Source organism: Rhinichthys klamathensis, unplaced genomic scaffold (assembly GCF_029890125.1).
Source record: "Rhinichthys klamathensis goyatoka isolate OS25496 unplaced genomic scaffold, OSU_Roscu_1.1 h1tg000196l_1, whole genome shotgun sequence".
NCBI classification, from domain to species: domain Eukaryota; kingdom Metazoa; phylum Chordata; class Actinopteri; order Cypriniformes; family Leuciscidae; genus Rhinichthys; species Rhinichthys klamathensis.
In genome coordinates, this window is record NW_026606722.1 from 8,381 (window position 1) to 21,144 (window position 12,764).

At 38.9% G+C, this 12,764-nt stretch overlaps 1 protein-coding gene across 1 annotated transcript in view; it reads right to left on the reverse strand.

The window, feature by feature from the left end:
* Positions 1 to 340: 340 nt before the first annotated feature.
* The window catches only part of nrxn3b (neurexin 3b), a gene marked incomplete at its 3' end in the record, with an annotated part of 321,495 nt that continues 309,071 nt past the window's right edge, over positions 341 to 12,764 (reverse strand). Inside the window, exons 18-20 of the mRNA XM_056262867.1 lie at positions 11,767 to 11,938; positions 1,696 to 1,785; positions 341 to 651 (exon numbers count right to left, since the gene is read on the reverse strand). Coding sequence (XP_056118842.1) covers positions 341 to 651; positions 1,696 to 1,785; positions 11,767 to 11,938 — 573 coding nt within the window. The remainder of the gene's footprint in view (positions 652 to 1,695; positions 1,786 to 11,766; positions 11,939 to 12,764) is intronic.

Genomic DNA, 12,764 nt, shown 5'->3' on the forward strand with positions numbered 1-12,764 from the left:
TTTTCTAATGATACAAAGCTTAATGCTAAATTCTGAAGTATCCCTTTAACAATAAAAACATCTTACATAGTTCCACTTTAATACTAAGAGGATAGTAGTTAAAGGTTTAGACATGAGATCTGAGGTCTCTTAATTTCTAAAGTTTTAATTTGTTCTAATTCATGGTACCAAGTTGTGTTATATGGCATCAAGTGGATGATTTTTTTAGACAAAAACATAAATGCACAATAAATGCATACTTGGCTAATCTTAAGATTTTGCCCCCAGGCTCTGTGAATTCAAGCTATAGCCCTAGTTCAAGGAGACTAAATGGAGAAGATCTAAGGATCCTGGTTCCTACCTGAATGGTTGGTGGTGAGCGCTGCTTGCGGGTAGTGGTGGTTGACAGTGTGGTGGTGGTCTCGATGAAGGTGGTGGACATCTCCGGGGGCATGGAAGTGGTGGTGCGTGAGGGGCTTCTGCTAGTAGGTACATCTCCCACCAGCCTCACACTGCCATTTATCTTGATGTTAACATGACCTTCAGCTGCCATGTTGAGAACCTTCAGGCCATTGTAATAGAGACCAGAGAGCTGGCCTTGATATGGCCGCTTGCGGTCATTACCGCCTATTGAGATGGTGGCTTGGGTGTTAAAAATGGTCAGCTGACGACCTGAGGGGAAGACCAGTGAAGAAGGAAACAGTTAGAATGGTTTATGTCACTTATTGTATTTTTTTATTTAGCTAATTGATTAACTTTATTGTTAACGGTTGAGCTTTTAAAATCCAGTCATAGCATTAAAAATGAATGTTCTTTATTGACTTGACTGTGAGGTGCTTCTCATGCAAATGTTTTGAGGCAAATTCCAAATGTCTTTTCATATGGTTAGAAATAGAAATGCAGGCCGATTAAAGCTATCACACATTTACAACTCTATATTAAAGTGGGCAAAGGAAGAAAGCTCATCTCATACATTTCAAAGGAACATCATGTTGATTCATGCATGTAGAACCACTAATGGGATTTCAAAGTGGCTTTAGACAGTGTTAAAGGGACTTTATAATCATCTTATGTAGTTTAGGCAATGACCTTTAAACGCATTTAATAATCCAAAGGACTTTAATGGTAAATTTGATGAATGGTCACCCCGCCCTTTCATCCTTTTTTTGAATGAAACTGTGAAGAGGTGTCAGTCGATTTCATCACCGGCTACAAACACAAAACTGCGTCAGCAATTGAGTCAGCAAAGTGGCGTTTCACTAATATTTCAGCGCCAATTTGTTGTCTTTAGAAACGTGCTGCATTACGGGTTGGGTTTATGGCCTATTCAACCAATAACACTAGCTGGAAGATCATTCCAATGAAAAGTAAAAAAAACAAATATCATTATTTGTGTCGAGTTCTGGATTAGATTTAAAGTTGGAGACTAGGAACTATGTACTTCTGCAGTGTTATTCTTGGTTACCAGTCCCTTTAACTGGTCAATGATCTGATGGAAATAACAAAAGAGGATCACAATAAAAAAAAAAAAGAATACGAAAATATTACGTAATGGGAAGGGAAGTAAATTATGAACATTTTAGGTTAATTAGTGGCAAAAGGCTGATCAGAACTGGTTGGACAAAAATATAACGAAACGTCATGACAAGGAGCATATGAACGCAAATTAAAATCAACGAAAACAAAAGAAAACACTGAGGGTCTTGTGAGGGTTACCTTTCTCATGTAGCCAATCTTCGACCGGCCGGGTATATTTGAACGGGATTTTCTTATTAGCCATTTGATAACGCTCAATGTCGCTGTTGCCTTTAAAGTTTGAAAGTTTAAAAGACATCTTAGCACATTGCACATTTATACACTGTTTAAGAAGGTTTAGCCGTGTTTAAAATGATTTAGTTCTTGTTTAGGTTTCATTGACAGGTTAAATTCAGTTTTAAGATTATAAAGCATTTTTATCAAATAACCAACTCATAAACAGTTTAACACACAATTATTTGGAACAAGAATCACGCATCACATTTAGACTTTATGACAACATACAGACAACTGTGAAAGCGAGACACATGCTAACAATTCATTTCAAACAGTATTACCATCTCCTGCTCAGCAATCCTTAAAATGAGGTGTAACAGTTTTCCCACTGGACATCATACGCTCTTACATTTCAAGGGGCCAAGGAACACTTTACAAACTATTTGTAAGGGAAAGAGTGAATGAGAAAGAGAGAGAGAGAGAGATAATGTGTAGAAGCTCTAAACCTGCTGGGAAATAAGGCTTGTGATGACACAGATTTGAGGAAGACACTGCATACAGATGAGATCATTACAGCGGGGTGTGTGGCCTGCTGCTGCGGGGTCCCTGGAAGCCCTCAGAGTATTCTGCCATTGGACTCTGTTATATTTCTTTCTCTGACCTGAGTGAAGTGTTAGTGCTGTAAGAGGGAATCTAACATCTGCCATCTTGGGTGTGCTTATGTCATGCCCAGCTGCTCGAAACACATGCTGCAACCAGTTCATCAAATGTTGGAGAAATGTCAACCAGTTCATGAAATGTCAAATAAACGTAGGAGCTTTAATATTTCAAGCATTTGTTGAATAAAAGTTGGTCATAATGAATGAAACGGCATGTTTTTCTTTCAAACTAAAGTATATTAAAAAGATTCTCTTCTTTGAAGTTTTCTTCAAAATAAAAGACTAAATCCACTGGTTACACTTTATTTCAATGGTCCACTTCAACACTTCAATGGTCCACTGTTTTTTTTTTTTTTTTTTTTTTTGCCAGCCAACTTTTTGGTAATTTTCACAAAAATGTAATGGCCCCCAGAATATTTTGTTGCGTTAATAACATGCAATATATCAAAAGAAAGAACAGACCTTCTGCTTTATAAAAAAACAGTTGTATTCATTCTTTTTTTTATCAACACTTGATTGTGGGTAAGTTTCATAAACAAGATACATTTTGAGCAGAGAGCTGAGAAAAGTTTTTGTCAAACACTACATCTGGATCAGATTCAGTACGATGATCAAAACATTGATGGAGTAGATCGAGTCAATCAACACCTCTTTGGGGATGACCCATTCCTGGGTCGATATTTCAATCGGTAAGATTAGGCTGTTTTGATTTACTGTATATGCTGTTTATTGTTGATGATCACATTATTTTTCATATGCATCTGCTCATGAGATCCCTAGTTTCTGCTTCTTCTTTGCCTGTGTTTTGATCTGGAGAGAAACAAAAAACCTTAAAATCTTGTTAATGGCAGAGAAGTGTTTTCTCATGTCAACTAACTCTCAGAGTATTAGTAGACTGTAGAGGGCTGCATTGGGATTGAGTCCCGCCGGGTCCCGCGGGACCCAGCGCAAATCTCGCTGTAGCGGGCGGTTTGAACTTTGCTGCGGGCAGGAATGGGCGGCTAAAAAAAACACGCGGTAGCCTAAGCGTTTTAGATGTCCCCGATAGCCTAGGCAGGCTACTATTCATCTTCCTGATCAGTGCTTCAGAATGCATGCAGGCCAGGGAAAAGAAAACAAACAACCCCATGAATCTCTTGAATAATAACAATACAAATACGCGTTTTTTCCTGCGGGACGGGAGAAGACACAAAATCAATGCATCTCTATTATTGTGCGGGAACAAATTCTCAGAGTTTTGCGGGTGCGGGCGGGAGTGGACATACATATTGCGGGAGCAGGTGGGAGTGTAACACCAGAGACAATTTATATAGAGACATGCCACTTCCTCAATCCTCAATACAACTATATAGGGAAAACTCGTAACGCCAAAGATGGCGCTTGTATGCACATGCCCCGCCCCTCCCGCTGGAAAGCCAATCGTCTGCTTTTAACAGTCAAGCCGGGAAACATGTAAGCCTATCGTCTGGTTCCACTGTTTGCGCACAGTTGAGGTTTGCGACAGCGGAGACGAGAACCCTTGCGCATGCGTAGTAAACGTATAACCTGTGGGGAAAAAGGCCTTTTAAACCTTATTTTGGGGCAAAGTCATCAAACTTTTTCAGCGATTTTTATCATATTTTACTGCTGTTTCTATACAAGCAGTTTTTATGTCCTGGTGACCAGTGAAAGTGCAGTTCTGACTCTCTGCCCATTCATTTAGATAGGAGCCTGGTCTTGTTAGTCCGAAATAGCTGCCCGGAGGCGTTGCCAAGATGGCGGCCGAGTGGCATGACTTGCCTAAAAGGACTTTGGTAACACATATGTGGCGGGAGCGGGCGGTAATGGTCAGGAATTCGGCGGGCGCAGGCGGGAGAAACAGTCCCGCGCAGGGCTCTACTGTAGAAGACTGTTAGGTTAGGGTTATCTGTAAGGGTTAGGATTAGTAGAATAAGTTGATGATGCAAAGTTACTTAAAGTCAGTATAATGTCTGTTGGTTACTTTATCAAAATAAATTGTTAGGAGATATTAAGCAGACATTAAGTCTACTAATACTCTAATGAGAGTTGACATGTAGGCCTAGTTGAAAAGTTACTTATAGTTAGCAGAATGTCTAAAGTGGACCATAGAAATAAAGATTTGTAAACTTGTAAGGATTTGTAAATTTGTTTTACAAATACACTTCTTTTGTGATTTGCCTTTGACATTTTAATATAACAGGGAATATCATTACAGGAATAGTTTGCCCCCCCAAAATGGAACTTCTGATTTTCTGGAACACAAAGAGGTATATTCTGACGAAAGTTCAAGCTATTCTTTTCCATACTTTAAACTATACGGTGGACAAGTCATATAGAGAATTTTTATGTTTTTATGGTGCTTTTTTTTGCCATTTTTAAAACTCAACAGCATCTGTACCTACTTACTCTCATTGTATGAAAAAAGCTGCATGAACATTCTTCAAAAACAGCAATATATGATAGAATTTTTATTTTTAAGTTCCTATGTTTTTTTCCTCATACATCTAACTTGAGAAAAAAATATACTTTACAGCAATTCTCTGGAGATGTTGTAATGGGAGAAAAGAAAGAAAGAAAGAAAAAAACCCTACAGCCTAAGAGAAAAAAAAAATGCAAAAAGGATTTGAAAAGAGCAAAGTTACTCAACACATCTCACTTAGCTAAAGCTACTGAGCGCTGAGTCACAGCGTACCTTCTTAGAACTTCAGAAAGAGAAAAAGGTGCATAGAATAGGAGTGCTATTCAGAAACACAAAGGTTCTACAGTGACGGGGATGAGAAATGGATGTGGCCGGTAGCGATTTAAAGCCCTGCTTTTCTTGTGCTCTCCTTTTAAAATAGGCAAAAAAGGGTCTTCAAAGTGAGCTGGTGACTGCTGGCGGAGCAGGGGGGATGTGGGCGAGGTAAAGGGGTGAGGGTGGGGGGTAATAAGTAGCTTCCAGGGCTGCCGATGCCTTTGATCCAGACGGGCAGCGCATGTGAGCCCGGGGCTGGAGTGGCTTTCCTGGATGGAGGCCTGCTTGCTGGAGAGATCCAGAAGAGCTTGAGGGTTTGGACATTCATTTTAGAAAACAGACGCTCTGCCAGAACTTGCTATCTCTCATGTTAATGTGAATACATATTATGATGATCTCTGCAGAGCTTTCTAACCCCCAAACAATGTTCAATGAAAATCGCTATACTCTGTCTATACTCGACACCACCTGATATACTTCAAGCGAAACTGGCGTTTGGTGTTCGAAACAGCTTGCCAAAGCGAACTTTCTGGAAAAGGTGAACACCTTTGAACTACCTGGTCAGTGGAGATTTCGTAATATTCATATACAGTACCTATATTCCTATTACGAAATCTCCACGAACCAGTGGTAGTCCAAAGGTGTTTAACTTTTCCAGAAAGTTCGTAGTAACTACCTAGGTGTGGCTCTGAGGCTCCGCCTCCGCCATTAAACATAACAGTTTAATGTTGATAATGTTTTAATGTTGATCACGTTGTTTTGCATATGCAGCTTATGCTTATGATATCGCTTGTTTCTGTGTCTTCTTCGCCTGTGTTTTGATCAGGAGATTCAGTACTCTTTTAGAAGTTGTTTAATAGCGCCCCCTACCTTGCAACAGTGAAAACACAGAAAGCCAGAAGTTTCTGTCAACAGCGGGAAAGCATTTTCTCACAAATTATGCAATTTTCCGGGAAAAGTGGGAAAAGATTTAAACAATCTGTTGTATAAAGTGCTATATAAATAAATGTGACGTGACTTTACTGGAGTGCCAAATTGCAGACCTGGTGCAAACACATCCACATCGCTGTGATCAGATGCTTTCTTAACAAATGTTTTCTCACCGCTGTCATTTTTGTTGTGTTTATTTTGTTAAAGAGAGCAGCACATATTTACATATTCATCTAAACAGCGCTCTCAGCAGTGTGAGCGCCGTCAGGATGTTCACTAACAGTATATTCCAGTATAAGCGTTGATATAACTTTACAACACAATCCTGGAGGGTCACATTTCCTCTTCCATAAGAGCTCAGATCAACAGAAGAGCTCTAATCTGTGAGAGATGTCTCTGTTTCCTCCCCTCCATCAGCACATTTGTGTAGGTTTCCCGCTAGAACAATATCTGAATCACTCCCTTCAGATGGAAGCGCTTTAGTCAAAACAAATGCTGGCGTGGTGTCAGTGCATCCCCTTTCGGTGCCAGAGATTTGCGGTAGGGGGCCGTCAGCAGATGCTGTAAGCATACAAACATGTGCGAATGAATTCTGTTGCCAGCTCCTCATGACCCGTACTGGTGAAGAAGTGAGAAGAGTCTGTTCTTCACAGGAACGCAATCGAACCTTGGCTATGAAGGTCTCGTGAACACATGTCAGAATAATGTGTGTTCTGCTGGGAAGTGCTGTGCTGTTCACAGGACGTATCTCTGTCTCCATTGAATGTTTAGGCCACTGCTTTTCATAACAAATACCCTACTTTTATAACTAATCTATAATGTTTTCTTTCAGTCAAATTGACATGTCATGTGTGGTTTTTCTTGCATTTACCATAATTTACAAATGTAAGAACAAGGGTGAAATTTAATGAGCAAATACAAAGTCAAGGGCTGTATTAAAATTGTGTCTAGTGTAAAGAAGTCACGTCATGTCATAAGGTTAAATTTGTAAAAAAAAAAAGCAGTGTACCTTCATCGATTATAGCATCACCTTTTAAATCTACCGCCAAGGAATTACTGATAGTCTTCCATGATGGGAAGGTAATGGAGTTATTGAAGAAGGGAAAAAGTTCCCAACTTCTCCCAGGAGAGCTTGAGCCTGTTGCTGCCTTTCAATTATCTCTTCTGCCATCTGTTTCTTCCAAGTAAACACACACACAACGGCAATAGTCCATCAACTGAAGCCACATTTTCCACCCTGCAATGCCAGCAGCTAAAAAATGTTATTCTGAAATCACATGGATGGAAAATGCTAATGTCACTCAAATACACTCTGCAGTGAGTATGACTGACTTGTAAGAAATACACCTATCTTTTAAGTAAACACTGTTGTTGTACTGATCCCATGTATCAGCCTGACTTTTTTAATGTTGACTCAACGAGCTTTGCTACAAAAATTCCTATGTGCTTGTACTAGCTGTACTGGTACAAATGGCAAATAAAACTTCAACTCAAAACTCAGAAGCATTGCTTAAGCATATGCGTAAGCTAACGCAATCATTAAACATTCAAACGCATATAAATCAAAACTGCCTAATGTTACTGAATGAAATGTCCAGGAAGAGGTATAGGACTGTGCAAGCTTTCGGGGTGTTAATGGAAAGGATTTAATCCATCTATGTTTTGATCATCATTCTGAGTCTTTGACAAAAATGGGATTTTCTCAGCTTTCTGTTTAAAATAAAAAAAAAGAAGCTAGACTAAAATTTGTTTAAAAGCAGAGGTTCTGTTCTTTCTTTTGATATATTGTGTGTTCTGATATTCCAACACAATCTCACAGCAATTCATAACTATTTTATTGTATATTTTCGTACTATCTGATTAAACCCCAGTGACGGGTACGTTTAGGGGCGGGGTTAGAGTTTCTTTTCAAAATTGTACATTTTTGTATGATTCAAATTCATAATAATTCCTAAAATAGTTACATTTTCCCGTTAGATCAGGTTGTATATCCATAGAACAACATATTTTGGGGGCCATGAAAGTTTTTTGAAAATGATAAACATTTAACTGGTGGGGAAAGAGTTACATTTCTTCTGCATTGAGAACTGCTTTGCCCATCATGCTTGGTTAAAACATATGAATAAGCTCAGAGATTACGGGTACCCTGGATATTCTCACACCATGCCATGGCAACACAGCTGTGAGGATCTGGTAACAGTTTATCGAGCGAGACAACAAGAACGCAGAGCATCACTAACGTGAAGGATTTCAAGTGCTATTCAGTCGATGAGTCTGAATCCTAGACCGTAATTACTCAAGAGATGGCACAGCCTTTAACAGAAGAATTGAAATCAATAATTGTCAAATTAAAAACATTGAATGTCCTGCATAATACCAGTGTTTCATTGTGTGTAAAAAAGAGACAGAATTACCACATCTGCAATTGAATGATGGCTGGAGGGAGTCAAGGAGCTAAATGTCATCAGAGGCAAAGCTTTAATGAAATTTGGAGAAAAAATGATTGGCCTTTTTAATATCGAGCACTTGTCTGATTCAAAGCTGTGGGGTTTAATCGAGGCCAATATGTAACATCATTGATTGAATTCAGGGGAGCAATAGGTCTTGATGATCAGCGTAACTTAGCTGGACTTTACTGCTTTTCTAACCAGAATTCCACTGCACATGACAGGTGGTTAATTCCACCCAAAGATAAAGAAATAATGAAAGAAACAAATAAATAAAGAACTTTTTTCAGTAAGTCCACTGTGCACAATATGTAAATTTCTTGGATTTATGGAATAACTGAATGGGCACATACATGTGAAACCCTATAGAATTCAACAAAAAATGCATGGAATAATATATCCAGCAGTGCACTTAAACAGACGTTACATGTTAACAATGACTTTTCTGGACTAAAAATAATTTAAGAATAATTTTTTTATGGTATGATACCTAGACAAACTGAGCAACTGGATAATAAATGCAGGCTGAATTAGACATTCATCAGAGTGATGTTAACAATGTAGCATACTAGATAGCTTACTAGATGTATTACGGGTGGAAGGAACACAAACACAAACAGACAGATGTATTAAAAAGACAAATTGTTCAGATTCTACTCTTTAACTCTTTTTTTCTGTTTGACGAGTCATGTTAATATGGCCGTCTATCCTCGTTAATTTCTTATTTGATACATGGGACACAGAACATTCTTATTTCAACAAGGTTATGAAAAATGTGTGGTTTACACTATGCTACGCTAAACACCAGTTCTCAAAGCGATTCTGTGGAAATCCTGTGTAAAAAATATCACATCATTTAAAATACTGCTAGATAGGGCTGCACGATTTGGGCCAAAATGATAAACACGATTATTTTGATCAATATTGAGATCACGATTAATTATCACGACGATTATTTGTTTATTTTAACCAAAACAAATTTTATTGTCACGTATAGGCTAATTATAACTGCTTTCACATCCATATTGGGCTACATTCCTGCTAATGTACAACTATGTGCTTCAAAATAAAATAGGTCCTCTTATTCACCAAAATTCAGTGCATCTCCTTAAAGAATAAATAAAAATAAATAAAACAATAAAGAAAATGTATAGCAAAACTTCAACAGGACACTATTTTACATTTTACATTGTGTAAATATATTTTAGGAAGCAAAAATATAAACTTGCATTGTACCTGCATAATAGATGTGAATTAAATGCGGAAAATATACAATCAATAAAAAACAAATATTCCATAACAGAATGTAACCAAATGAGAACATGTCAAGGCAGAACTGCACTATGGAAGTTCGATTAATGGATGAAATTCAGAGTCATTGTTATTTGACGCTTAAGAAATGTAAAATGTTGTGGTACAGTGTCAGTGATTAGTTGTGAAGTCTTGCTGCATAAATTGAATCTATTTAAACCTCCATATGAAAGTTTATGTGCTCGAATTATTTCTATTTTTTAAACAATAGTTCAAAACAAGACGTTTGTAGTACTGGTTATTGGAGTCCATTAATCGAACTTTCATGCCTCTTATATAGTAATTATATATTACTATGTAGTAGGCCTATGTACCAATTTACTAATGCAATTTACTAATGCTCACACTCGGTCTCCCACACGCACTTTCACTCGCGCGCAGACACAATCGTTATCTGTCGCGCGGTGTCGCTCGCACGCAGAGTCACACTCGATATCTCTCGCGCAGTTTCGAGCGCGCTCTTGGACACTCGGTCTCTCTCGCTCTTGGACACTCGGTCTCTCTCGCGCACTGGGACTCATGGAGGCACGTGATCAGACAGTGGTTACGGAGCGCTAGATTGGCTTTGCAAAAAAAAAAAACCTTTGATACTGAGCGTTCTGTAAACGGAATGACGCATTTTAAATATCGCTCGATCACGCGAATTTGATCGTGGGAAGCCAAAATCGTGATCAAAATTCGATTAATCGTGCAGCCCTACTGCTAGATGTCACGAGGTATGTCTACTGAATGAATATTTCACACAGACTACATCATTATATCATTACATCATGTCTCTGAGGCTAATTTGAGACTAAATGATGCAAGAGCTTCAACAGAAGCCACTACACCTATACCCGCTGTGAAGGTTTATTTATCCATGTACACAAACTACGTGTATTGAGTTTGACCATTTAGGACGTTTCAGGCATTATATTTAGCTTTAAGTGTGGCTAATAGTCTGTTAGGAAAATGGCATCCTATCTCTGGCTCTTTGTCAGTGTCCATAACAGATCCAGCTTGAATAGTGAGCTAATGTTGTAGCAGAATCAGCCTGTGTCCCTTTTCCTGTCCCCTCCGCCTGTTTGTTGGCCATTTTAAGGCTATCTCTCTTTAGAAAGACCTGCCATTGAATACAGCTTGAGTAACCCTGACGAGAGCTGCTCTCTAATTGGACGAGAAGTGCAGGGGCCAGATATCCCATGGAGGGCGCCGAAGCAACAGAGACATCAAAGTGGAGGACACAGAACCCAAATTAATTGAGTGTGAAGGGTTTTCGAGAGGTTTTTTTTTTTTTGATAGCGTTTGAGGGCAGTATTACAGCATGCCCTATTTCTCCATGTAGCTTGAGCTTCTATAACAAACCTCTGCTGTATTTGATGAACTCATTTGTATTCATCCATCATTGCTAGCTTCCTAAGTCTGAGAGTCACAGATACACAGAGGTCTGGGGCTCATTCTCCCACAGCTGCTGTATCTGCCACAATACTGCCTTAAACCTGCGCCCTACTCTTCCCTCTGCCTTTCAAATCCTCTCAAAAGCAGCTGGCCAGATGTCATGGCGCTAATCGCGGGGACAAAGGCAACGGCTTGGCCTGCCATTGTGCACAGGCCAGGTGCCCAGGCTTGATTACTTCCACATATGGATATTTCCGAGGACAATTAAGAAAGAAACGCAAGCCAAGTCGATCGAGTTAAGTGGCATTTGCTTTATTCTTTGCAGTGTCCTTTCTCTTCTATGCCTTTCCCTCAGCAGAATGGAGATCAGTGTTATAATTATGAACACCTGTTCCCATTTCTGAAAATTTGCATGCCTTGAAACATGCAGATTATAAATTAAATGGGCATGAAAAATATGTTGTCCTTTGCCTTACACCCCTTGATTTCCTTGAAAGCACATGATATCCAGTGGGTTTAACAGTAAAAACGAAATTCTCTTGAAGAAACTTTACTTTGGTTAGTAAGCAGGTGTTACCTGATGGAAAGTGCTCGTTGATCGGCCAGTTGTCCACCTGTAAGGTGGCGTTTCCCCCGTTCCTTGTGAAGCGCACCACATGATATTTCCCGTCATTGACATCTGTAGTCAACTCTTTGACGCTGATGTCCACTGTACCGATGTTGAACGTTACGCCCACCTTTCCTTCTTCCTGGAATAGAAACAACACAATCTTGTCAGTCTAGCAACACCAAACGGCTGATTTAACTTAGCGCAAAGGGATTAGGGATACAGTACACTAATCCGATACCGAGTCTCGATATTTGTCTGATACGGATCTTTTTGACGGATCAGGCATCAGTTAGATAGAACTGATCCAAAATCAGATACTGTGCGTTAGCCATAGTTGTTACTTTTTCAAGCTAAAACAACAACAACAAAAAAAACCTACTCAGATGGTTTAGTGTATTATATTTCAAATCTTCTGAAGCCATTAAATCAGTTTATTTGAGGAACAGACAACATATTAAGCTGTTAAATTTAAGTTCACGGAAACTCTTTTCCATTCAGCATCTTCAAACAGCATGTCACATTCATTTACAAGTTAGCATGGTAAAACACTCTCCGATGTTCCCATTATTATACGTAATCTGAACATAAATGTTTAAAAGGACTGTATTTTGCTGGAGTTGTGGTACTCGAAACCAAGTGCCTGTTAGATTAGATCGCTGACGTATAGGACTTAACACAACTTGTGATTTACACAGGAAATGGAATTTAAAACTCTGATGAAAAAGGCTCAGTCAATTTTTGGACAGATGCACTCTGTTGCACTTTTTTTTCTTTCTTTATTATATTTATAATGAATTATTGTGTAATTAGTAGTGGTGTAACGATACCCTCATGTCATGATTCGATACATATCACGATACTGAACTCACGATACGATATTATTGCGATACTCCAAGACACACGATAAAAGGTTAACAAAGAATTAACTGTTGATTAAAATGCTAAATTTGATATTGCATTGTGGG